Here is a 27,489-nt window from a genome sequence, read left to right as displayed (position 1 = left end):
GGAGCAAGTCTGTCACTGAATTTGAATGAGCTTTATTCACTGGATAAAGCCCTGAGTGAAAGTCACCTGGTGTCACACCTGTGCTTGGTTATCACCCTTGTTAGAACTTGTCCCTCCATGGCCTAAGCATGCAGCATGCACGCAGGGTGCAACCACCACCACAGCTGCTACTTGAGTATATATGAAGGATGTGGATAGTTGCCTCTACTAGGTCTGGGCTGAGAATAAAGATTCAGAGCTCTAGCCTTGCAGTGAGGTACAGCCTCAGAAGAACAAAACTGTGCCCAGTTGCAAACTGAGCTGGAAAATGAAGTGAACAACAACTAAAACCCAACTCAGAAATGGATAGCGTGGGTATGCGCAGAGGCTGGGTTTATTGGATACACTTCAGAGGAAAAGCACAAGAAAAGGTTGTTTAATTGGTGTCCCTTTATTTGTCACGGTTTCCACAAGAACCGTTCTTCCCTAAGAAACATGGTAGCTGCATGTATACAAGCTGGAAAGGCCAGGGTACCCATGACCCAGCCCTGGAGCAGAGCTTTGCTGCTGTGCTTTCCCTGGGGAGACCAGGAGCTTCATGCAGTCTCACACCTTGCAAATCCAAGATAAAGCCCTTCAGAGGTTTTTTGTCTGCTTTCTAATGGAAACAAAGCTTAGACTATGCCCTGTGTGTGAGATGTCCCGTCTCCAAAAGTTTCTGAACCTCTCTCTGGTTTTCAGCCAACCCCCATGAGAAGAGTCTCACAATGCAAATTGAATTTCTTGATTGTTTACTTTTTTTTTTTAAATTGGGCAGAGGTGGGGAGCCCAGCTTAGGGCTTATGGCTCTGGGTGATGAGCTGTGGTGCTTCATACTGGGTCAGATTCTTGTGCCACTCAACTGCTGGAGGCCACAGTCCCTGGGGCAGACACAGAAAACAGGCAGTGCATCTGCTCTTTAGCCACCTCCAGTCATAACTTGGTGTATTCATGTAAACTGAGGGGATTTGTCAAGGTCAAAACACCCATCTGCGAAGCTGGGTGGCTGAAGACTCTGATTCTATTACCATCACTGTCTTTAGATATGTCTAAAGGGGCCAATACCCCCAAAACTGTGGGTTACAGGGGTGGGGAGCAGCCAGCAAGCCTGTATTTCACTCTGGGTTCCCTCACTCTTTTTCAAAAGCTTTGAAGCCAGGCTTGTGGGTCTCAGTGTCATTTGGGAATGATCCTGCATTTGCTGAAGCACAAGGAGTAAAGTCTATGTTATTGTGGACCTCAGGTTTTATCGATTATGTTTTTGCAGGTGCAGGAAATGAAAAGATATATTGGTATGGATCATGGTTTTTAGCCAGGCTAAAAGAAGCTTAGGAGTCCCTACATCCCTCTGCCAGTTTCCCCCTTGAAAATTTTGGAGACCCCTTGGCTCACTTCAGATGTGACTAGAGATAGAGGTCTCAAAGACGAGAAATTCCTACACAGTCCGTGAACACTGGTGGCATTGGAATAGAAAGACATGCCAAATTAGAGTCCTTACAAAGGGGAAAGCTAACACTAAACTGTCTTTTTGGTTTGACGTGCTTGATGGTCAGCCAGCCATCAGCAGGCACGTGTGCTTTGTGCTAGTATAACATGCTGCCTCTTGCCTGTTCTACTGGGGCCAGGGGATGAAAATATGAGTATTTTGAGGGAGTTTTGGCTTTGGGAGGGGGAAGCTGAATGAATGGACTGTGAGAGGCTGACGGGTTGAAAATGTGGGGAAGGTAGCGGGCAGTGAAGCCTGGGAGCGTATAACACAAATCGAAGCCAAGCTGCATTTGCTGCACTGCTCAAAAAGTGCCTTGCTTGTCCCCATGATTTTATTTTGACGTGGTGTGATTCTGGGCGTACATAGCAGATTTTTGTGTTCCAGGGCTGTCAGCCGTCGGCACTAAATCCTAACCAATCTCTTCCATCTGCACCGAGATCACAAAGAGAACAGGTAGTTACAAATAAATGGAATTTTCACATCTTTTTATGTATTTGCTTTACTGCCAGCATTACGCTATATTAGGCTGCTCTTTAGATGTAGCTTTTCGAATTTAAGCACCGAAGAAGTCCCAGGCTCAGCTGCACAGGTTTTATCCCAGAGAACACTCATGTGGAGGTGATATGTGCGTCTCCACAGCCAGAGGTGTTAAAGCTCACTGGTGCTTAATGAATGAAACTGATAATAAACTGTGTAATGCATAAATGAAATAAGCCAGATGTACAAACACAGGAGTGTGTGTTGTGGTGTTTGTGCATGGGAAAAGCAGGAAGGATGGCAGAGAGGGGGGAGAAAAGAAAGTGGGTTTGAAATGTGGCGCCCTGCAAGATATCAGATCAGCTGCATGGCTGAAACAGGAACAAATTAGATATGACACCTTCAGGGAGGACTAATTCCTGCAAAAAAAAAAAAAAAAAGACTTAAAGATAGTATATTTGCAGGCAAATGCTGTGGAGCTATAAAAAGGCTGTGAGAATTTGCATAGCAGAAATGCTAATTAGAGCAAGCAAAGCAGTGACTCTTATGGACCAGGACTTAGAGGGAGCCATAGGCAGGGCTGGAGAGAGGCATGACTCCCTCCCTGGCCCCAGCACCAGCCAGTGTGGGTGTTTTCCACCATTTAAAGTGCTTTCCTCCTTCCCTCGCCATGCTTCTCCTCCTCTGCTGGGAGGGAGGAGTGCTCCTGCCCCTCCCCGAGGGCTGGCTTTGCATTTTTAGCCCAGGGGTGCCATGAGTTTAGGGAGGACTCAGCTCTGCCTCTTGAGGCTTTGCTCACTTCAGGCATCCCTCACAAGCTTGGCCACGATCGGCTGCATCTGCTGTCTCTGTCACGAGGCAGAAATGAGAGGTGGGGCAGGCTGGGGCCGAACTACAGGGTGGTCCTTAATCCTGAAGGAGTAAAACGGAATAGTGGGGAGAGTAAGAGGAGCCCAGCACCACGACGAGAGCTGGGACGAGGAGTCTGGAGCATGGACAAAAGCCAAACACAGGTGATGTCTCTCTTAAATAAGGAGTTGCATCACTGGCACTGCTCTGCCTCCCTCCTCCTCCATCCCTCGCGCTGGGAGAGAGGAGCGCTGCTGGAAAACTTCTTGGGACATTGTGCTGGGCATCACAGGGGAAGGCAGAGCACCGGCTCTGTGGATGGGGGCGAGGGGACGGGGCAAAGTCTGTAGCGTGAATGTCCAAGCAACGCAGTAACACATCCGTTAGAAAGAAGAATCAGAGAGCTGTAGGCTAGGCATGCTCCGCCGGTCATGATGGAAAGCCTTGCCGAGCTGAGGACTATAGGAAGGGCTGTTCCCTGCTGCTAGTGTTTTTCAGAGAGTGGATGTAGGCTTATAACATGATGATAATGCCCACTTTCTTTACATTTTGCCATTTGCCATCAATCCCTGTCATTTTTCTCTCTTCTCTCCTGTCTCCCCCTGTAGGCCTGGCTATTGCTACAGAAGCAAGGGTATAGGGGCATGTCCTGGCTGTGTATTTTGTGTCCTTCTCATACAACAGCCTGATTCTAGTATCCCTTCTTGCTAACACCTCTCTGCTGATTACACTACGTGCGGCCCTTGATGAAGACGGGTGTGCCTCACAGCAGCTGGGCTGGGGGTGGGCAGGGAGCTGCTTAATAAGCAAAATTTAAATTAAAAAAAAAAAAAAAGTCCAACCCCCATCAGAAAAGAAGCAGCAATACGATTTTACCACCAGCCATTGTGCAAAAACGGCTGAGACCACAGCATTTGCATGACAGTGAGTCTGTCTGCCTGCACCTCAGGCACACCACGGTTTTATCTGCCTACCATTGCTTCTCGTTCGTCTTTTCTTGTTCATTATTGCAAAATACCTCCAAGCATATTTCTTATCAAAGTGCTGAGCAGTTGTGAGCAGGCTGTGCTCTAGCTGGGGAGCGGAGGGGATGATTATAGCGCTCAGCCCGCCTGCCATCAGGAGCCGAGTGATAAACCCAGATTACTTCAGCTCCGGGTTTTCCCTCTGTTTCAACAACAGCGTGGCCCTCCTCTTGCCTCTGGGCTGGGAACACCAGTAGATCCTGCCCCATCTCACTGGAAAATATCACAGGGCTGCCCCTGTACCACTTTACCAGGAGCTGGCTGCAGCCAAGGCACTGCCATGAGCTCGCTGGGCTGCTTGTCCCCTGTGTGAGTGGATGCACGTTGGTCCCCTGCGCTCATCGATAAATCTGCCCTTGCATATCACCCAGCTCTGGTATTGCAGAGCTGGCATCTGCATCTGTTCTATTCCATTCTATTCCATTCCATTCTATTCCATTCCATTCTATTCTATTCTATTCCCATGTATTACAGGTAAAGAGAGGGTGGCAGGGACAAAGAAATCTCTCTGCTAGTCTGTCATGCCAATGACACCGTCATCCTCCTTGCCATCACCAACCTACTGCTGACTAACACAAACCATTGCTGAAGCGAGGCAAAAAGCCATAAAAAGCCCTGCCCAGTTCCACTATCACCTCCCTCAGCGTCCCGGCCCCAGCAATACGCTCCCAACACGGCTGGGTAAGGCTGCACCCCCGCTTCACAGGGGCGATGCCCCATGCAAGTGGTGGTGGCACATCCCGAGGGGCCTGTTAGGACAGATCAAAGCTGAGCACCTACAAACGCAAGGCATTTGCCTCTCTTTATGTGCGGCGTGCTCTGTAGCTTTGCATTTTGCAGCGCTATGAAAGTTTCAAAAGTTCCATTTACCTTAACAAGCCCATAAAGCATGAGGTTATTAAATGTTGTTTATAGTACCCTGTCTGAAAAATTCATTCAGTTACCAGCTGGTTCAACTTTTACTAGCGAGTTTCAAGAGGGAGCCAAGTTGTAGCTGGATGTGTTGGAGGAGCTTATGCTGAAAGGACGAGAAAAACAGCAGCAATGCATCCCCACACAATGGCTGAATTACTCTGTAGTAGGAGTGGTCAGTGTTTTCAGAGATGAATGAAATATGCTGGCTTTGCAATTCAAACAAATGTTGTGCTTAAATGATTAAAATTTGGTTTTGGTAAAACTTTTTTTAGCATTGGTTATTTTCTGCAAACTTTACTGGAATTTTATTGAGGCCATTGTCTTAAAGGGCACATTTGACATTTGCATCTTTGGTGAAAAAGTCACAGTTTAGGTCACTTCATCACCTAGTAAACACCACAAAACCTAATAAAGTTATTGCGTATGTGGAGTGATGGGTATCAGAAGCTGTGTCCGGGCAGGAGATGGTCGTGCAGAGTGAGGATTAGGTGAGAGCAATAGAGCCAGCGTGGCATCGTGTGGAGCAATCATTTGCAGAGAGCAGCTGGACAGGAACGGTTGGAAAGAAAGAGTTTAGAGTGAGTTAAAGGAGATGCCTGTTGACATGTTGGGAAAGGATCCCAAGGTTTCATCCACATGGGCCTACTGGGTAGGTGGCACTAAGAGCACATTCACAGTCTCAGGGTTTTTTTGCCCAAGAAGTAAGGCAGAGTAAAAAAAGCTCAAAAGCTTTGGAGAGTCAGTGAGATCCCTGGCAGATCAGATGCTATTTTTTTCTGAGACTCCTTGGGATGGAACTCTTTGGAGAATAGGTTTTATAGAGAAATTTCCAGTACCTCTTTGTTTCAGCCAGGTTATATATGTAAAAATATTACAACACAGATGCCCCAAAGGGAAAGCATGTATAAGCCAGGCTATCGGACAGCACTAGAAGTATATTCTACCCGGCACATTATGGATGTGAGACAACACCTACATGGTTAACTCATATCCCTCCTTTCTTTCTTGTTTTTTTATCCTAGATCCAGTGGGACAAACTCACCCCCTCATGAAAGATCTGGCAGCTCCCTCCGAGTCCTGAACCCTATCCAAGTGATAATTATACCTGTTTGAAATCCGGGAGCCAAGAAGTAGCCTCCAGCCACTCAACAAAGGCTGCTCCGGTGCTCCAAGGAAGCGGTGCCGACACTTCCCTTCTCCTTGTCTGCCTCCTGCCGAAACGCATTTGCAGAGTTTCTGAAGCCTCTAAGGCTTTTCCAGAGAGCTGGTGGAACCAGACCCGGTATCTCATGAAGTATCATCGCATGCAAAGACAAAGAGACGCCCCCACGGGCATAGTTAATGCAGACAAACCTTAATGGCTTCCCCCCCCCCCCTCCAGTTGCAAATGTATAATTAATCTCAGTTCAAATTTACATGTTTGATCTGCTCCTTCTAGGCTTCAGATATCTTTGAAGGAAGGGGAAGACCCTGTGATTTGATGTGGAGTATTTCGGCTACGCTCGGTGTTTACGGGGGCAGATCCCCCCGTGCCCAGTGCCGGCCAGACGGGGAGGGCTCCTGCCTTGCAGACGTGGGGCAGGAGGGCAGAGGCTGAGGTGCTTCCCAAGGCGACCCTCACCAGCCCCTTCACCCCATTTCTCCAGGGCTCCCATGAGCGGTGAGGGCACCTGCGGCCTCGTGGTGGAAACCTTCTGCAGACGAGTGGAGCTGATCCTCCCGCAAACGGACCCCGCAAGTCCTCGCTCGTGTGGCGTAAAAGAAATGAAAGGTGTGGAGAAGAAAAACGTATCCACTTCAAACAGGGAAATTTCCATTTGAAGTGCCGTCTCGAGTCAAATCCTCCCCAGCAGCAGCACTTTTTTCCCCCTCAGTAGTGTGTATCAATTTCTTCTGACAACAGTTTCATGGCTTCGGGATAAACAAGCCCAACTCCATTGGTATTATATTTTACAACTACAGACAGACCACGGAGATTAAAATTCTTTGGCTGAGTCACCAAAGATGGGGAGGGGGGAGGCGGGTCCGCCGGGTGTTGTGGAAGGCGGGTTGAACGCAAAACAAACCGAATCCAGCCTTTCATCCCCGGCCGTGCCGCGGAGGCCGGGCTGAGGAAGGCGGACGCAGGAGGCGAGGGCAGAGCTAAGGGGACGCGGGCGCCAGGCCGCGGAGATGGCGGAGGCCGCTCCTCGCCCTCACATGGCCGCCAACTCGGGGCCAGGGAGGCCTTGGGGCTCTTCTCGCTCCTTACGGCGCAATTTTAATTTCTCGTTTCCCCCGGCGAACACGAGTAGCTGAAGGAGAAAATAATTTCCGGTTGATCCACAAGGGTTTTTGTTTTGTTTTGTTTTCCTGCTGGAACCGAAGGCCTCCCTTAAATGTTTTGTTCCCCAAAGTGCAGCGTTTTAGTTTGATCTCCGGATTTTTTGAAGTCCTTCACAAAGTAAAGCGAAAAGAAACCCCGCATGCTGATGCACATTGCTGAAATGTTTCCCGCTGAAAATGTCAGTCAAACACTGTCCCCTTCCCACCTTCCTGACTAAACCCCCTGATGAATTTGATGTGAAGTCTAGATAAGTCAAATATGCTTTACCGGCAAAAAAAAAAAATCTGCTGAAGGAAACCCACCCCATGACACCCCAGCTTGCCCTGAAAAACTGCCTTCACTGGGAGGGCAGCCAGACGGAGCTGGTTTAGGCCACTGGTGGAAACCTCTCTGCTTAAGGCTGCCCTGTGCACAGCTTTAATCCCTTTGGGCAGACAGAACAGGAGTCAGCCAGAAGCTGCACCGGATTATTTTCTCTTACAGTGCATGTTTTTTTTATTGCATCGGTTTATGATTTTACACCTCAGCATCCAGCCCAGCCACCACTCCTCCACACCAGACATGAGCCTTGCGAGTCAGGGAGACAGGGGTAGTTCTGCCCTAACACTGGGACATTCAGGAGAAGTCCTCCAAGAGCCTTTGCTGGCTGCACAACTGAAGATGTCTGAAAACTTTGTTAAGTTGCTTCACACCCAGAACGTGTCCAGAGTCTAAATAAAGGAGGACTCAAATCCTCCAGGACTGTCCCAGCCCCCTTTCCTGAATCTCCTGCTCCAAGCAACACTGGTCTCTGCTGGACAGGCTTGTAGAAATATGGTGGGAAGATCCCTAGAAGGCTTCCCTGCCTCTGCGGTGGGCATTAATATTAGGACTAACTCAGTTATGAGCTCCCATTTCTCCCTCGCTGATCGACTTCCCTCATGGCTGGTTTTTTGGGCAGCAGCACCGCCTGGATGCTCAGCAGGGCACTTTCTTTCCCCAGCATCTTGGTCGGCTCCCGGGCATTGCGTGGGGCACGCTGCAGGTTGCAGAGGGCAATTCTGGTCTCTCAGGCTGCCCTCCCAGCACCTCCTGTCCACATCTCGCCCCTCTGCTAGCTTTAGCCTGCTCTCGTGCTGTCATCTCCTCTTGCAAAGAGAAGTCAAGGCTGCATCTATAGAGCCACTCAGTGGGGTTTTGCACGCCAGGAACGAGAAGCTGTGTCTTCATCCTCTTTGCGATGGAGGCAGTGGGACCCAAACATCCCCTTGAGCAACCTGATGCTCTCTCAGCTTCTGTCCCTTAGCACAGGAACATGTGCAGGTAGCAAAAACGAGGTGGCATGTTTAGCACTTCACACAAGTCTGGGTCCTGTATCCTCAGAGCACAGAGGAATTTAGGCACCTTATACTGGCACTGAACTCAAGGTGAGGATCTGGCTCAGAGGCTCTGCTTTGTAGCTAGAGGACTACGAAAAACTTTTCTAAGTTTTGCAGTGACTACTTGAAATTCTGAACAATTTACGAGCTCTTCTGCTTTCGGTTTAGACTGTGACAGGAATGAACCCATCCCTCCAGCAGTGCCAGATGCTGCAGAAGAGGGGCACACAGGGCTGCTGCATGTCTGGCACTGAGCATGGGACAGCCAGGGTCACCCTCTGCAGAGAGGTGCTGCGGTGCTCAGCAGCACTCAGGTGCAGAAGGAGATGGTTTCTGAATCAGAGCTTGGTATTTAAATAGGAAAAACTGATAAAAAGTGAAAGTAAAGGAAGCAATATTTATCCCCATTTGCAGATAGGGCACTGAGAGATAGGGAAAATGAAGGGACTTGGTACAGGCTGGACAAGTCCGTGGTGGATAAGAGCACTGGAAACTGCTCTCCAGAGATGTACCCAAATGCCTCAGCCATACACCAAACTTTTCTCTCCAGGAACCGATCTGTGACAGAGAATTTGCTTTCTGCCAGAGGAACAGGGAGGAAAGGAGACAGCAATGGTGCTCTTGGCTGCTATTGATAATCATCAAATAGTTCAAATTCCTACCCGAGAGACAAGGAAAGGAATATTTGTCTCACAAACAAGGCTTCATGTTTCTCGATCAAGATAAAACTTCTGCCTTATCCACTGACCATTAATGGAACTGTTCATGGGGTCTGGCAGGAAGAGCAGCCAGAAGCCTGTGTGTCTCCTGAACTAATGGGATTTTTGGAGGACTTGCCCAGGTCATCTGCAGCCCTGAAACTGGGGCAGGGACGGACAGGAGGAACAGGAGGGATGAGCCCTCTCCGGACCAGTGTGCAGCTCCTGGCACGCCACGTGCCTGTGAACAAGGATCTCTCTCCCTCCCTGCTCGCCTTCCATGGCCTGGCTGGCTGCCCTACAGATGCTGCAGCTCTCCCCACCCCAAGACCCCTTCCCTGGAGGGGGGTTCTGCACTATGGAGGTTCCCACCAGCTTTGCAGGTTCCTAGCGGAGGAGAGCACCCAGCGCTGCCTGCACAGCCCTGCCTGCACCCGAAGGCACCCTCCTGCCAGCACAGCCCCATGGCTCAGGCTGGGTGAAGAGGTTTCCATGGGTGGAGAGGTTTCCCCTCCACCCCAGGGATCAGCCCCCCCACCAAGGAAGGGCTTCGGTCCTGCAGACATACACAGGCTTATGTTGGGAAGGAGGTGGAGAAAGTCCTTTCTGGGCTAGACTCAAAATACAAAGATGCTCAAAATACTCAAAATGGAGAAGAAAATACTCAAAATACTCAAAATGGAGAAAAAAGTGTTCGTCACAGTCCTTTCTGTATCTGCCTAATAAAACCCACTCCTATTAGAGGTGAATGGAGAAAATCCCTTTAGAAACAGCTACGGTATAAATACCCTCCAGGGAAAAAATAGTTTACAGTGATACTTTTTTCTTCCTTATCCAAGAAGTGGTGAAGGATTTGGCAGGGAAACAGTGGAGGAACTGATCAGCCTACCTATGATTTTAAAGCTTGATAACTTGTCTGTGAATGCCACAAATTTATAGCCCAACAATAATAAGCATTAGTCAAAAATAAAACAACAGCTTGCTTTTTTTTTTTCAGATTAAAAGCACAAACAGGTTACAATTAGAAGCCAAGAACTGGGTAACCAGGTGATTTATCGGCAAGGCATTCTGCCAGCCGGGAAACCCACCTTTTCCTTCTGCCTGGAACTGCAAAAAGGGTAAAAAAAAGTTATGGAATTTTATTATTTTTTGGCCAAACAACCTGGAGCCTGCTACCTGGGGACTGAAACAGAAATGAAACACATCGCTGGTACCTGGACACCCAACTGCTGTAACCCAAAGCAACTCATGGTTGCTTGCCAGAGGGGGATGCTGCTGCCCACAGGGCCTGGGGAGGTTTCGGTGGTTGGTCTATGTCCTTCCCTCTGCCCTGGGGGTGAAGAGCAACAATTTGGGGCAGAAGTACGCCTGGGTGCTCGTGCCAACATAGAAGAGCTAAGGCCAAGCTGTATGCAATCCCTCGTACACGGCAGGCCAGGCAGGGTTCAGAGATCCAGATCCTCCTCCATTATTGCAAGTACTGTATTTGCTTGTTTTGTATTTGCTTGCTTTGCATCTCCCTCCTTTCCCCCTTAAATTTTATCATAAAACCCTAATATTTTGTCCTCAAGTGTGTATATTCACAACCACCGGCTGGCTGCTGTTCTCCCTGGGTGGCTCTTCCCTATGAGGGTGCTCAGGTTTGATAATCTCCTACTGCTTAATTGACTCAGGTAATAATGCTCAAATGCATCAGGGTTTGGACCTTATCGCACACCTCCCCACCGCTGCATCTTCCCCTGGGGGACCTGCACCCCTCCTTCCCCTTGAGTGCCCCCTCCCCATCTATTTCTTCTTCCCCTTCTAACTCACGGCAGGGGAACAGGTTCCCTGGGTTCGCACTTCACAGGGAAGAGCAGAAAGCCCGACCTGCCTGGCTTCCCATCCCATGCTGGCTCGCTGTGGCTGAGAACGGAGAGCAGAAGACCCTGGGCTCCCACCTCGCCTCCCCCGTGTGAGGCACAACTTGCACAGGGGGAGAAAAGGGGTCCGTGCCTGAGTTTCTTCAGGCATCAAGGGAGGAGAGAAAGGAGGAAAACATTTTTCTCCCTTCCAACTGCCTGCTGGCAAAGCTGAGCCCAAGCAGAAAGCAGGGTGCTGGCTGTCGCTCAGCTGGGGTGGGGGAATAGCAATATCCAGGCTGCCCCTGGCACCTCTTTTTAGGAACAGGCTCCATCACAAGGCTGACTTCAACACCTCCATCTCTAAGGAAGAGCAGCCCAGCCCCTGCATATCTTTTGCTAAACTAGTAAATGTTAGATTAAGTGCTGGCAGATGACTCCATTTCCCTTTCCTGGTCGTAATCTCTGCAATTAAGACTAGTGATTATTTTGGTTTCTGAACTTTATATACAACGTGACCCAAAGCAGTCTGCTGAGCTCTGGGAACAGGGGCACAAGTAAAATGGGGATGTGCTCAGCACCACGAAAGCCAGCAGCAGCGGCTGAGGCTGGGGATTGCTTGGTCGGTGCCCGAGGAGGCCGAGTTGTACCAGCCTGGGGAGATCGGAGGCTTTTCTGTGCCCCCCGCTCTCCCACCTCACGCACTGCTCGGCAGTCCCCCCGCTGCAGGGAATGACCTCCACCCTCCTGTTACATATTGCAATTAAAAACCAAAACCCCCAAAACCCCACCAGAAACTGCATAATTATTGGTGTTTCGTGGGTGCCAGGAGGTTACCACCTTCCTCTCCCTCCCACGGTGCAGGGGACAAGGCACCTGCTTCGGGGAGCTCCAATGCTCCTTGTTTTTCTGCCGTACGCCTCCCACCGCCACCTCTCCAGGCAGAAAACCAGAGGCACTGGTGATCAAAATCCCTCGCGCTAGGACAGGGCTCAAGAGAGCAAAGCGAATGCCAGGTACAGGCAGGACCCACTGCTTAATTGAAGCCTTCCTTCTGCAAGCAGGGGAGCGTGTTGGCACATGCTGCTGGAGGGATATTGCTTTGTCTGATCGCTTTGAAGACTGGGGGGGCGGAGGGAGAAGAGAAGAGGCCAGTTAAGTGTGTTTATGTTTGAGAGGAACAAAGGAGAGTGGAGGAGAGAGCGCCAGAGATGTGTCAGAGATCACTTGTTCCTCCTGGGCCAGAACACCAGCCTGGGACCACCAGCGGAGGAGGAAGCGGTGGGTGCGGAGCCGTGTTTAAAGCAGGGAGAGGAAAGTTAGAGCAGAGGGAAAAAAAAAAAACTCCCAAGAGACTTAGGATGGTGATAAACGTGACACAGGCTAGACGGTGGGCTCCCAACCAGTGGGGTGTGCGATACAGCGCCAATATACCACAGCAGATAGCACTGCAAACACGTACCTTGCTGAGTCCTGGTTTCCCTCGGGGGAGGCTGAGTTTGGGAGCCCTGGAGTACACAAAGTTTAACCAAGTCACAGAGGACGCCATCAGCTGCACCCCAGCTCTCCCATCCATTATGGCAAATGAAACATGCGTCCCCGTTTGCAGCGCTGCTGGAAGGAACTGCCTTCCCGGGGGCTGAGCGCTGCCCCTTCTGCCTCGCACCCCACCCCAGCAAACGGCACCCCCGGCTGCATTTAGAGGACTTTCTGAAAGAGTCACCCACCAGCAACAAAGACCTGAAGTGCTTTTCTGTTTGCTATTTAATGCTACGCTAACAGAGATGGGAACAGCACCTGCAGAAGCCCCCGAGCGCACCGCAAACAGCCAGCTCCTGGCGAGAGAGGAAGCGCTCACCCGTGCTCGCTGTCACTGCACAGCACCAGTCCCAGCAGCAAGCCCTGCGAGCACAGAGAGAAGGAAGGTGCCATCGAAGCCACCACCAGAGACGATACCTTCCACCTCCCAGAGGCAGTAGCTCTGTTTTGGCAGGTCCAGTCTGTAAGTTAAACCATCTTGTTCTCAAGCAGAGTCTAAGATAAATGCAGTGAGCTATCTGCTCTCACTAAAAAGCAGCCTGCATCCACGGACTGGTTTTATTGCACTGGCTGAAGGCAGACTTAGTGCAGACACCCTGTGCAAGCTCCAAGGCCAGCAAACCTGCTGCAGGTCACCAGACAACTGAATCAACTACACTTCAGCAGGGAATAGACGAGTGCCTGAGGTCGGACAGAGGTGTGCAACAGCTCCAGGGGTGTGGTGTAGATGTGGACCTCCTACTTGCAGTTTCCCACCAAAAAAAGAAGAAAAAAAGACCCTAACAATCATTCACCAAAGCTTTTTCAGTCTTTTGGGGAAGGGAGGGAAGCACATCATACGTTAACAGGTATTTCCGAGTTCTCAGTAACCTTCTGTGGAAAGAGATGGTTCAATAACCACATTGGCTCTTTGGTGTTGCCAAAATGCTTCTGCAGATCCACCTGTATTTCACCACATGAATTTTAATACTGTGTGCCTTCCCTACCTACCAATTTTTTAAATTTATTTTTTAAAATGCAGATTAAAAAAAGCTAGCGGACAGCCCTATTTGGAGAAAAAAGACAGACGTGAATTAGGAAAACATCCAGGTTTAAACAAAGAACTGGGAGACACCTTACATGTTTACTCTTACTTTTTTAGGTGGTTAGGAAACAAGCACTCTCCTCCATGCAGCACAACATATAACCAAAACTAGTACTGGCTTTGCAACAGGAAACCAAAATTGACAGCACTTCTTGCATTCTTGAATGCTAATGCATAAACGCTGATGATCAGGAGACTTAAGGCATACATATGAGAGCACCTCCATGGTACACATGATTTCTGCTTGTTGTAAAAACCTGAAATTTGTCTCTTAATGGCAATGGCAGGTGAAAGTTGAAAGGAGAACTGTGTTTGAGAAATGCTTCTTTGTTTTTAAATATGAACTTTCTAAGGGTTCCCTTGCATTCCACATCAGAGACTGAAATATTCATAGACGGAAACTTCTGCACAGAACATGCACTTCTGCAGAAGATTTGAGACCAACAATTTGTCTTTCAGTCACTGGAGGCTAATTCACCTTTCTAAGTGAAATTATTTTTTTTTAAATTCAGCAACTGTCTCAGACCTCAGAAATGGCAATCTGGAACAATTCCACCGGAAAAAGCAGGGGAAAACAAGAAACTGTCTGTAAAGTCAGACCCACAAGGACTCACAGCAGTGACTATTACTGCATGTGCCGCTTCTGAACCTGCAGCAAATACAGTATTTGAACTTAAGAAACCAATAAGCACAAAGTGATTAAGTCAGTAAAATGCCATTATGCCTCCTGAGATAACAGGTTTCAGCTAAGATCCTAAACTTAAAGGGATGTTTCATCAAAAGGCACTCGAGTCCATCAATCACTATCTGCTCCTTTTACATGAGTCCCTGGCAGGGCTCCACTCTTGCTTTGAGGTTTTATTTTCCTCCAGCTGCCCCCTTGTGTCTGCATACAAGCAAGCTCCATTCCCTACTCAGGGAGGCAGACCCAGCAGGCCCTGAGAAAGACAAATCGTGGCTATCACACTCTTGTCATAACCAAGTTAAGGAAAGAGCACTGCACTGCCCTTCTCTTGTCTCCTGCAAGAAATTCTGCCATCTGCACATTTCTTTGCAAGATCCATCAGCTGAAGTCACAAAGTGTGATGGGTTTCAAGCTCACCTATGTACTTAAAAGTGGACAACAGACATTTTAGCCACAGAATAAATATGACACAGACACATTGCAGTGCCCATCTTCCCATTTTATTTGTAATCCCCAAAATGATCTAGTGGGGATGGTCAGCTTCCTCTCCAGTCTTGGTTAATGAATGTAGAAGAAACATCAGAAGTCACATCATACTGGGGCTGGCCCTGCAATTGGACTCACTTCAATCAGAGCTGCAGGACACAGTGAGCAATATTATCCAATCCAACTTCTACATGCTTAGGACTTTGCAAAATGTTGGATTAGCACATCTATAAGTTGTTAAGTCACAACTTTTACTGGGCAAACAAATCCCCTCAAAGCAACATACTCAGTCCTACTAGCATTTCCAGAAGACTGTGGAACACCTACTTGTACTGAGCCAAGTACACCAGGTGCTGTGTTAAATGAGAGAGTGCGGGGAAGAGGGGAGGACTGTGCCTCAAGCCTAGCTACTCCCTCTCAACCTAAGCAAGAGACCACTCCCAACTCCAGATTTCTTACCCAATTGCCACAAAACATGCAACAATACAGACTACGCATAAAGGTATCTGCAAACAGAGCAACCTCTCCCTGCCCAGAAGCACTATACCCTATCAGAGTATTTCTATATGCAGAAAGAGTTCCAGGCACTCAGGTGTGGAGCCAGCAGGCCTGGTTCATACGCCATCTTCGCTGATGGAGGTGGTCTTGCAGCACAGCAATTAGTGACAACTCAGGCAAGTCTGAAGTCCTGCCTGTGGAATCATCAGGCAAATAAGGGAGGGACTGCATATAAAACCCAAGACTTACTTATTTCTTTGCCCTTTCCTCACAAGAAAAGAACACCATAGAACAGGGACAGGGGGGGCATTAATTATGCCTAGGAGTGGTTAAAAGTAGGGGTATGCTCAACTGTTGTGTTTCCAGAACAAGGATGTGATATCTGAGCATCCTACAGAGTCCAAGAGGTGTGGGAAGATGATGGTTCTAGTCAGTTTTGTTTAAGGCCTGGAGATGTCGGTGCGTTTCTGCTGCCTCATCAGTTCCTAGCCTTTTATAACAGCAATAGGTCTCAGTTTAATGGCTTTCTTGCTGATGCCAGCTGCATGGCAGGTGTTAACCACATCTGTCACATTCTTATAAGACTCTGGTGCCTGGAGTGGGGAGAGAGAAGAAAAAAAGACAAAACTATAAACAACCTGAAGTCACAGGAAGTTAGATACAGGCTTTTGATACCCCCTTTTCTCTTTGTGAAAATAGAATCATATGAATTGAGGGTGTAGAAGTGGGTGAACATATTGAGAATCTGGCCACCTTACAAATCTAAGAAATGTATAAGACACTTAGCTTTCCAAATAAGCTTTCACCACACTTCAGATAAAATACTAGCTATTTTGGTTCAGTTTTCCCTATATTCTCAAATAACCCAGTCCATGTGAGAATGTCAAGCTTCATTACCTGGCAGGAAGTCACTGTAACTTCCTCCTTACAGATAGCCTTTAAGATTTATCTTTACTGCCCCTTAGTGACAGGAATCAGGGTTGAACTCTAGAGCTTCCCCCTCCAGCATTCTGACAAGGAAGCTGCTCTTAAATAGAGATGTTAATGCGATCAACATGTTTGTACAACACCAACATCCATAACAGCATAGCTCCAAATGATCAACACGCTTCTATGAGTGAGGTTGGGAACAGAAAAGATATTCTATCATGTTAATGCAGAGGAACTGGAAGTCCTAATATTCGAATTTTTCTAGCCAATCAGAGTTCTCTTCTTCTTGAGCAAATAGAGGAATTCAGCTTAAAAGGGGCAAAGCTGTCATACACTGCTAATAATCTACATGACAGCTGCAGTGTAAAGTAAGTTTAAAGCTGGGAGAACATCATTCAAGAAGAGAATCCATAAATTGTAACAACTTTTGTGATGCTCACACAAAGACTTCTCAAGGTTAATAGAAATTATCCCTATCGCTAGGCAGAAGAGGAAAAAAACCACACCCCTCAAAACCTGTCAAAACAGGCATCTCCCCTTTCAGCAGGATTTTAGGGACAGGGAAGACTTCACATTATTTTCCAAAAAACTGGATAGCTCTATCAGGAATCACGCAAGCTGTATATTTAGAGTACTAGTGATCACTTAGCACTGCAAAGAATCAATTCAGGGAGGGTCATTCAGCCAAGAAGCAAGACTCCCTTTTCCCTCTCAGATAACAAAGTATTAAACTCACTTCTTCCATGACCAGTTTGGGAGAAGCAACACGGATGGCAATGCCCATGTCAGCCAGCTTGTCCAATACATCCTGGAAGTCCAAGTTACGTCGAGATTTGGCTCGAGACAGTGCACGACCCTAGACAGCAGTTTTGTTAGTTCTATTTTTTGTAGCGGTTTGGAAAAACAGAACTCTTTCTTATTAATGAAAAATATTATTACATTATAAGTAAACACCGAATGGCTGTGAGCACAGACCACAACAAGCCACAAAATGGGTAATGAATTTAGACTTAGGTGATGGGCTCCTGCAAAATTCCACATCTTGTACAACGGTTAGGCAAGTTCCATGTGTGCAATAACACGCTAGTCTGCAAGCGTCTTTTTACGCAAACCACTGTCAGACAGTGTTCAGGATGCTGGAAGCTATTTATCTTCCTCAATCATCCTGTCTCACACCGTAAATAACAGGGGAGGAAATACCTTCTAACTACTGAGGAGTTTTATATGGACCGCCTCAGCACAGTTAATCCTTCTTGTTAACTCAGAGATACCAGAATTTGGTAAAAGGAGCTCATTCTCCACATCTTCATCCTAACATTTGCCTTGTATAAAGCAGCACCCTCTAAATTTTCTGCAGCAGTAGTCAAAACTACTCAGCAAGGGGCAAAGAGGACTTTTAGCCTGCAGTCCTTCTGGGCTGGGATTACTGTGGCAAGGCTACTCTCTACTTGTATGACCAACAAATGAATCACACCTTGAACAACCCTGTTCTCTGGATGAAAGTCCCATTCCAATCCCTTCCTGAAATAACTTTTTGACTTACAGCTCCATGGCAAGTAGTTCCAAAGGTCTCGGTCATGCCTTGCTCTGTGCCAGTAAGAACATAGCTACAGGTGCCCATAGTCCCGCCGATCAAAACAGGCTGTCCAGTCAGCTGTGGGTGCAAAGTATTAATTCACAAGAAAAAGCCTAAAAACCTCACTCTTAATAAAAGTCTGAGAGGAACCTTATCTCCAGAAAAGGAAGGCAGGTTCACATTCCCTCAGAGCATCCCTGCTTGCCTTGGGTGCCTGGTATCAAGGATTCTGGAGAACTAACTGCACTGAAAGATGCAGAGCAGCAGATCAAGACACTTGTGTCCAACAGAGAGATAAGGCATATCACTGAAGCCTGCCCTAGGTATGAAGCACTTCTTTCCCTTCATGATCTTCCAACCATTGCGGGTGTGGAGCAGAAGAGGGAGCTCAGTGTCCCAAAGATCTAACACACAGACAAGCAGAACAACCCCACTAGGGTTCTAGCGCTGTTAGCTCAAAAAGGGAGCTCACAGCATTTGGATCTCTGTTAAGGACCCTAAAACTGTCTCACTAATCCAGAATTCTCTTCTGATTTCCTTCTCCCACAACTAAACTTACTTGATAATCGACAGCAATAAGAGGATGGTGAGGAGGGAAGGCCCTGGTTGATCCTTTTCTGTGCACCAGCAGAGTCCGCTCCTTTCCATCCACTACATGTTGCTCCACTTTGGCAATGTTGTGAGACACATCATAGATAACATGCATATCGAGGTCATCCGGGGTTGTGTTGAAGACTTTGGCAAAGGCCTAAAAAGAAAGCAAACCAGGACTTGAAATACAAGAAGAAAATTGCTGTGTACATGTGGAAGATTTACAGTCTTTTTAGGAATCAAAAGCAACAAATCTGCTTGAAAGTATTTCTCACTGATAAGTCAATGACCACTTGGCAAGGCAGGTAAGAAACTTCAGTCAAATTCAGCCACAACAGAATTGAATATAACAGTGCTAAGCGTGACAGAACTGGACTGTCTAGATTGTTTATCTGCCCACTGGCAGTTTTAATACTGGAATTCAACCAGATATCAGCTAGACAAATTCTTGCAACTCTGAAAAGATGGCTTCAGCAGCGTAAAAACAATTTTCTTGTATCCTCTTCCAGTTTGAGGCACTTTCAAAAATATTGCCTAAGTGGCTTCTGCAAATACAATCCAGTGATGCTGACAGGTTTTGGATGGATTGCCATGACTGCAGCTTTGTGTAAGTCTCTCCAGAAAACACAGTTAAAAAAAGCACAAAAAAGAAAATTACTTTAAATACTGCAGCTACTGCGTTTTCCACATGTCTGGGATAAAGCTGGAGATTTGTACCACAACATTTGCATCAGAGACAACTCTGCCCCTACCTGTCTTGTTAGAAAAGTCATAGAAGAGCGGTTGACCCATGCATAGTTTCCAGCAGCTGCCATTCCCTTCAAGTAATCCTGTCCCTCTGTGGAGGCAATCCTGGCACACGCCAGCTGGCGATCATTCACTATGATTTTGTCCCGCTTCATAGCTTTTTCCATAGCCACCAACGCATCTGGGAAATAAACACAGTAAGACTAAGTGACGACTTAATTTTGTTTCAATGTGTGAGATTAACATGGCTGTCTATAATTTATATTCTAAAACTGAACACATCTGCCCAATGGTCAAAACTATGGCTTCTCAAATGCAAAAGCAAATCTGTGGCAGAACATCATCAATTATTTGTGAACAGCATTCCCCAAGACTGTATTTAGAAAGAAAAGTTAAGAGGCTCAGGTGTACCAGAAAGAATTCTCCACTTTGAAAAAAGCGGTTCAATCTAGTGATAAATTCTAATAATGCGAGCACTTCATTTGGGTTCAAAACAATAAACGCATATGTAACACTTTTTTGTGATCCAAGAATTTAGTCTTTCTTTTTCTGCTGCGGAAATGCCTGCCTCTGTTACACCAGAGATTATGGACTCACTGTCCTAAGCAAATACGTATCAAGACAGCCCCTCAACCAGACACAGGATTCAGTGAAAATCTCCATACTCTCTTGATCATAGAACAATTTAGTTTGGAAGGGACTTCTGGAAGTTGTGTAGTCCTATCACTTGCTCAAAGCAGCTCCAGCTAGATCAGGTTGCTCAGGGTCTTATTCAGTCAAGTTTTCAGTATCTCCAAGGATGCTGGTTCTACAAGCTCTCTAAGCAACCTGTTCCAGCATTTGACCACTTTAATGGTTAAAAAAATAAATAAAAAATCTAGTAGCTAATTGGAATTTCCCATGTTCCAGCATGAGTTTGCCATCTCTTATCCTATCATCGCATGGACACAAAATAGCAAGATCAATACTCTGCATGACCAAAGACAATTAACACATTGGTTTTAAACTTATAATTGCTAAAAGGCTTGAAAACACATGCAAGATCAAGCAGACAAAATTCAAGGCAAGCCCTGTCAAGGCAACTCAGAATAGACTCAACAATTACACTGTAAGAAATGCTATTTGGTGCTGCAATATACTGTCGATGACAAGACCATACTGAGGAGTTTGCTTCACTCCAGGTACCTACAACAGTCAGGTCGTACCTGTGGCAACCTGGTGGCCCAGACCTCTGCTGCCACTGTGGATCATCACGCACACCTGCCCTTTGTGGTCGATGCCCATCTTCCTGGCAGCATATTCGTTGTAAATGTCATCCACAACCTGGATCTCGGCGTAATGATTTCCTGCTCCCAGGGTCCCCAGCTGCCAATCACAACACGCTGATCAGACAGTGCTAGTAAAGCAGCCTCTGGGAGCACAGGGGAGAGCTATGGGAATATGGGCAATAGGGCAAAATGCTACAGCAAGGTTTTGGTTTTAGAAAAGTTTTTCCACGAAAAAAAGAATCCCCATATAAACTGAAAGGAAGTAGAACATAGTAGCATCATCATTGTCCCCTTTGTTCAGATTTGTAACTGTTTTTACTGTTGGAACAAGACTGATTAAACAAAAGGACTAGGATCTACAGACTGTGCTGCTATTAACTTACTGAGCAAACAAGGAGAAAAGTTGCAGGATAACCTGCCTGTCTCTTAAAAACAAAACTACATCTGGATGGGAAAATGCCACCAGACATGATTTCCAGTACCAGGTGTTAACTGAGGAAAAACTGATGGCCCCGGGGACCTTGGGTAGGCCCAGTATTGTTTCGCTCCGCTACAGGTCTGTCAAGAATTATTCAGAAACAGCCCCACCATCTCACCTTTCTCCCTGCCCAGAAATGCTAGGCAGAGTTTCAAGAAAAGACACAAAATTAGAGAACGACTTGCTAACCTTTATATTTGAACCCTGGGAGCACTCACAGCCCTCCTGAAACATAACGTTACCTGAGGCAGGCCCCTCTTCTTTGCTCTTGAGGAAACCTTGTTGGGGTCAGCCTGAAGCATTCTTCCATATTCCTCACAGTGCTCCTTGTCCTCTGCCCAGGCATAGCCTTCCCGGAGAGACCAGTCCACACCCATCTCTAGTGCCTCTTCCAAATCCCTGCAATTATCAAACACCTACATAAGGTTGTTATCCTTGGATATGCTCAAAACTCCACTGGATATGGCCCTCACCAACCTGATGTAACTTTGGTGTTGGACCTACCTTCAGAGTTAGCCCTCCTTTGTGCAAGGAGTTGGATGAGATGACTTCAAGAGATCCCATCCAACCTGAATTATTCTATGGTTCAGCCCCCAACTCCCCTAACAAGAATTCCAACTTCTTAATACTTCCTGAAAATCAAGCACTACAAATATATTAACTTTAGATAGGTCATTACTTTTTCCTCTTTGTTGTGTGTGGAATATCCTATTTTCTCTCACATCCCTTTAAAAAAAATACCTTTACATTCATGGAGGTTTTCTGTCAGAAGAAATGAGAACCTTTCAAGAACTTTCAGTTATTTCAGCATTTTAAATGGGGGAAGAAACAGCTGACTTTGTGTACTGATGATTATGCCAGACCTCCTGGTGAAGCACATATGCAGAAAGAATGGAAAGAGGTTTAGAATTACTTTTTCTTTCTTAAGTTCTCCCACTGATGAATCTTTCATCAAAATAAACAGGAGAGATGTCCCCTCTAGTGATGTGTGCACAAAGTCATTCTCTTACTTGGCATTCATGGGGATGACACCTTTGGAGCCGACACCAACTGGAATGTGGTCAAACATAGCCTGGGCGAGCTGCTCCTTCACAGGCTGCACATCACTTTCATCCAAATTTGTACGTAGTAAGCGGACACCACAGTTGATGTCAAATCCGACACCACCTACAAGTGTAGAAAAAGCCATGGAGTTACTAAAGAAAGCGTGTTGATGGTGAGCACTTGCTGAATATTCATCTTAAATCAGTGTCCCTGCTGACAGGGACTACATACTGACTCCTGTGATCTTACACCTTCTTTCTGACACAATACTGGGGAAAAAGCAGAACTGCATTAAGCTTCATTTTAATAGATTTACATGAACCCTCAGATTTCAAGACAGCCAAAAATGTAGTCTTGCAGAGAAAAACCTGAAAACTCTAAAAAATAAAAACCCCAAACAGTTTTTCAGTCTCAAGCACACGCTCTACAGACACAGATGTACGATTGCCTACAGAGGTGTCTGTTTACAAAGTTGCTCCAGCAAGCAGACAAAGAGAAGGAGACACAACTATAAAATATACTGTCCACAGAAAGTAGAGAGGATGTTCCTGTTCTTCTGCCTACAGTCAGAAGAAAAGTGACAGATCTTAGCATGGCTCCCTGATGTAAGATGTTCTCGAAAGGAAGTCCCTGAAAGCAAGTCATTTTTGAAACTTCACGGGAATAAATAATAACTAGTTATAATAAGTGATAAATACTTACAAGGAACATTAAACTTCAGTTCTTAGTGTTTTGCTTAACTCTTACTATTCAATAAGAATAAATACTGCAAGGCAAAGCCAAATGTGAAAGATCAATCATGCCATCTTTACTATGAAGGTTCTGGTATTAACTAGTGTCAGAGGGGGGATACCAGACTAAGAGATCTTGGGTTTGAGTCAATCAGGAACACCGGAACTGCCTCAAGCAAACCTGAAACATGAACATCATGTTTCATGATAACCACAAAAGCATCTCCAGACCATCAGTAATTAAAGACTCAGGTGCTTTTTAATAAAGACAGACATATTTTAAGGTCACATTTTTAATAAAGTGTGGAAATATTCTCAAAAGATGTTCTCAAACATTGTTCAAAGAAAAGCGTCAGTTCTTTACCAACCTGGCAAAACCCAAGTTCAAAGTCTAGTGCTCTCCCTTCAAAACTAGGAGGTATCACAAGCCCAAGCCAAAAACACAAGGGCAGTTGTCTCTGGACTGTTTAGATGTTTTCAGTGTAACCACCTGCTCCATAAAGAATAACAGTTCTGAGTGCATGAATTAAGCACCTTTTAATTCCCTATAATTCAAGTATTTTTTGCTTTGGTTCTGCATATAAAGTACTGTAATGACCTGCCATTTCAAAATGTATTTTGAAATCCCAGATACTTCTTGGTGCAGGTTCAGTCAGTGTATCCTTACCTGGTGAAACCACTGCTTCAGGATCATTCATATCAAAGGCGGCCATGTTGCCAATGGCAAACCCATAGCCAGAATGGACATCTGGAAGGCCTATTGATCTCTGAAAGAGAATGAAGGAAATTTTAAAGCTTTATGAAACTCCATGCTGCACAGAGTCACCTTGGTTATGCTTTGCCTTGTGGCAGTGGTTGTCACATTTGCAAACAAATATACCAAAAAGAGACTGGATGGATGTTCAGATGAAGATGAAGTAAACACATCAATTCAGGTAAGTATCTAAACTCCTGCAGTTATGGCAGAGAGAGTCAAAGAAAGCAGAGAGCAGATCTCACCCTGAAGCAAACACCTAGTGGCTAGTCAGCTGAGAAGCCCCCTTGGCTCCATCGACCAGATCTCAAGAAAACTTAAGAGAAGCTGAAACATGTAACTGTAGGGATTGTGATCTCAAACTGAATTCTAACCTAGCTTTTTCTTGGACTCAAGAGTCCTTGCATTCAAAACGTAGGTAGGCAATAGCTTATGAGTAGCATAAAGCAGAAACACAAGAGTGAAGATCAGTTTGTCTTTACCAAGTTCCATCTAGGGACATCTGCAATATTTAAATACTGTAAATGTAACAAGGGAAGAGTTCAGTGCTATGGAGTAGAATCACAAAACAGTCAGCAATTTCTCTTCTTAGCTGTGTCATTGAACACTGACCAAATACTGCACCCTGTAGGCAGGAAAAAGTCATCCTTTTAGGATGATATCCAGATAGGATAGTGTACTGGGTTTGTGTGGCAAGGTTTTGGTAGCAGGGAGGGCGGGGGTTACAGGGGTGGCTTCTGTAAGAAGTTGCTAGAAGCTTCCCCTATGTCCGATAGAGCCAATGCCAGCTGGCTCCAAGACGGACCCGCTGATGGCCAAGGGCGAGCCTATCAGTGATGGTGGTAGCGCCTCTGGGAGAACAGATTTAAGAAGGGAAAAAAAAGTTGCGGCAGGCACAGAAACTGCAGCCAGAGAGAGGAGTGAGAACATGTAAGAGAAACAACCCTGTGGACACCAAGGTCAGTGAAGAAGGAGGGGGAGGAGGTGCTCCAGGCGCCGGAGCAGAGACTTCCTTGCAGCCCGTGGGGAAGACCATGGTGAGGCAGGCTGTCCCCCTGCCGCCCAGGGAGGTCCATGCCAGAGCAAGTATCCCCCTGCAGCCCGTGGAGGACCCCATGCCAGAGTAGGGGGATTCCTGAAGGAGGCTGTGACCCCGTGAGAAGCCCGCGCTGGAGCAGGGGAAGAGTGTGAGGAGTCCTACCCCTGAAAAGGATGAAGCGGCAGAGACAACGTGTGATGAACTGATCGTAACCCCCATTCCCTGTCCCCCTGCGCCGCTGGGGGGGTTAGGTAGAGAATTTGGGAGTGAAGCTATGCCTGGGAAGAAGGGAGGGGTGGGGGGGAAGGTGTTTTAAGATTTGATTTTATTTCTCATTACCCTACTCTGGTTGATTGGCAATATATTAAGTTACTTTCCCCTAAGTCGAGTCTGTTTTACCCGTGATGGTAATTGGTTGAGTGATCTCTCCCTGTCCTTATCTTGACACATAAGCCCTTTGTTATATTTTCTCACCCCTGTCCTGCTGGGGGAGGGGGTGGGGGTGGAGTGTGGGGGGGGAATAGAGCAGCTTTGGTGGGCACCTGGTGTCCAGCCAGGGTCAACCTATCACAGTCTTTTTGGTGCCGAAACCCAGGAACACGAGGAATTCCAGACAAGGATAGTAATTGAGAGAGTTAACGGGAAACATGGACTGAATACAGCTAGAAATAGGAGCTGTCTCATTTTAATTTATGAAAGAATTCTTTTTATTGAACCTTTTCATATTACTACTAATTAAAGAAAGAGCATGCTTCTACAGAGCTCCACAAGTCCACAGTGTGTCCAGGCAAGTTTAGATTAGGACACCACAAACAGCACTCCACATCTATTTAAGCAAACAAACAAACGCCTCAAACACCCAGAAAACTATGAGAAATTGGAACTTTTCAATGTGTGTTGAACTGTTACCATACATTAAAAGAGACCAGTACTTTTCAGTGGGATTATGTGCTTCTTCTGCCTCCCCTTGCCATCACCACGAACTCTCTTGGTTTGGAAATAAAAAGTGAAGATTTGAATAGCCAGGTGATCGTAACATGTCCCCTACGAACTACCTGCCAAAATTCCCATTTTAACAGGCTGTTACTATTCTACCTTACTCCCTTTTTTGGTTGACCACTAAGGCATTTTAACAGCATGATGGGCTGCCTTTTCTTACAGCCAGCAATTCAGAACTTTTGCCAAGTCACCAAGAGAAACAATTAAAAAAAGAAAATTCTGTTATTTGTTACTTACTAACATATGCAATATTGAACATGAAAAAGATAATTTTCACATCGTACTTAGCACTTCTTGAAAAGTGACCCAGCCTACTATTTTCCTCCTGCATCATCATATCTCATGCTTTGCTTCCAAAAATGCATGGGGCGAGGGAAAGGAGTGTTGAGTGCATGGGAAAGCTCACTACCAACATTAGGGCAGCAGCAATAATACAGACAACAATATCGCCTCTCCTCACTTCTCCATGCATTCCAGGTCAGCAGAGACAACTCAAAAACAACTGACAATATGAGCAGTGGGGGAAAGGTGGCTCAGGCAAACTGAAACAGGATAAAGCAAAGCTAAAAAACTTCATGTCAAAAGGCAGTCAATGAAGTAAGTGGATACTTCCCTTTCTGACAACTTAGTTTTATACCCTGTCCTTGCAAGCACTCCTTACTCAGAAAAAGGTTCCTAACACACAGACTGTCCTGAAAAGAGCTTTGGTCCACACCCCTTCTCACAACAGAGTTTCCATTTGGAAGGCAATAATCACTGGCAAATAGGAAGAAAAAAAGAGCAATACTTTACAGGAGTTACTCACATGAACAATGCCAGGTAATGCAGCCACATTCCCAATCTGTTTCATTGCAGGCAAAAAACCACCTGCACCTGAAAAACCGAAAAAGATAATGTAAAGAATCTAATAATTTACTTTGGTAATTGTGATGAAGCGTTTTCTAAAGAGCTTGCTCAAAACACTGGCAAGTCAGAAGTCGGCCACCACCAAGTATTCTAATCTGGCGAGAAGCACCTAGCGTTATGCACGATCTGCAGTTTCATTAAATGAGGCATTATTCTAAAATCCTCCCTCTGCTGTGTTAGTACCAACGCAGAGCGATCTGCGCTAACAACAGAAGTGTGCTACCACCAGCCCAGCTGTCAGGCCTGGCTCCAGCCCTGTGCTCCAGCCTCACACAATAAAAACAGGCCTGGTCTATAACCCCCACCAAAGCAAACTCTGACAGGAGGCATTCAGGGAATGTTCTAGAGCACAGAGGGCAGCCGATCTGGGCACAGGACGTGCTCACCGGGCTGCAGTGGCTGGCAAGGCGAGAGAACTCGTTCCTGTTTACTGCCTTTCCAGACCCACCAGCCAGGACACGCACCAGGCCTGTCCCCGCTGTCTCTGCTACAGCCTGGTCCCTTCAGAGCCCAAAGAACAGCGTGGTTTGAACCCAGGCGCTCAGTGAGGCCTTCGAGGCCACGGCAAGGAGCGTCTGAGGACAGACCCCCCCCGCCGTGTCAGAGGACCCCCCACCGCCGGACGCACCTCCGCCGCGGCAGGCATTGCGCAGCTCCTCGAACATCAGCTTCTCCAGGGGGTCGTTCACGTAGAAAACGCCCTCCACCTGCGGGGAGAGCTGTCAGGGCGGCCGGCACCGGGCCGAGCCCCCCCCCCCCCGTTCCCCGCCCCCTTTCCCGCGGGTGGGCCGCCCCCCAACCCCCTCTCACGCACATGCATGTTCGGCACGAAGCCCTTCTTGATCCGCCAGCAGTTCTTATCGATCTTGTCCAGGTACTGCAGCTCATCGTTGTAGCTGCGGCTCATGGCGGCGGCGCTCCCGGTCAGCACCTCACCCGGCCAACGGCAGGAACCGACGGCGGCCGCCGAGGGTCACACCGCCTCGACGGCGGCGGGTGGCGGACAGGAGCCGCCGAGGGTCAAACTTCCTCCGCGGGAGGGCGGCGAGCTGGCGGCTGCTAGCGCCCCCTGGCGTCCCGCCCAGGAGAGCGCTGCCGCCGCCCCGCGCCCTCGCCTGAGGGGAGGCCGGTCGCTTCC

The 27,489-nt window shown here is 47.0% G+C and overlaps 1 protein-coding gene across 1 annotated transcript; it reads right to left on the bottom strand.

The window, feature by feature from the left end:
• Positions 1 to 14,782: 14,782 nt before the first annotated feature.
• RTCB (RNA 2',3'-cyclic phosphate and 5'-OH ligase) lies at positions 14,783 to 27,326 on the bottom strand. The gene is made up of 12 exons (XM_069807369.1): positions 27,166 to 27,326; positions 26,980 to 27,058; positions 26,251 to 26,318; positions 23,321 to 23,420; positions 21,889 to 22,045; positions 21,121 to 21,277; positions 20,338 to 20,497; positions 19,138 to 19,313; positions 18,354 to 18,542; positions 17,762 to 17,872; positions 16,955 to 17,074; positions 14,783 to 15,881 (listed from the first exon to the last, which is right to left on the bottom strand). The coding sequence occupies exons 1-12, from the start codon at positions 27,256 to 27,258 to the stop codon at positions 15,774 to 15,776; spliced, it is 1,518 nt and encodes a 505-aa protein (XP_069663470.1). The 5' UTR covers positions 27,259 to 27,326; the 3' UTR covers positions 14,783 to 15,773.
• Between the last annotated feature and the right edge of the window lie 163 nt (positions 27,327 to 27,489).

The sequence above is a fragment of the Haliaeetus albicilla genome, chromosome 19 (assembly GCF_947461875.1).
Source record: "Haliaeetus albicilla chromosome 19, bHalAlb1.1, whole genome shotgun sequence".
In the NCBI taxonomy this organism is placed as follows: domain Eukaryota; kingdom Metazoa; phylum Chordata; class Aves; order Accipitriformes; family Accipitridae; genus Haliaeetus; species Haliaeetus albicilla.
The sequence above is the reverse complement of the archived record's forward strand: the minus strand, read 5'-3'. Positions and strand labels throughout refer to the sequence as shown.

Coding starts and splice junctions, on each gene's coding strand:
- RTCB (XM_069807369.1), bottom strand. CDS start 27,258: ATGAGCCGCAGCTACAACGATGAGCTGCAGTACCTGGACAAGATCGAT. Junction 23,421..26,250: donor CATTACCTGGCATTGTTCAT/GTGAGTAACTCC, acceptor ATTCTCTTTCAG/AGATCAATAGGCCTTCCAGA. Junction 19,314..20,337: donor GGGCCACCAGGTTGCCACAG/GTACGACCTGAC, acceptor TTTATTTCCCAG/ATGCGTTGGTGGCTATGGAA.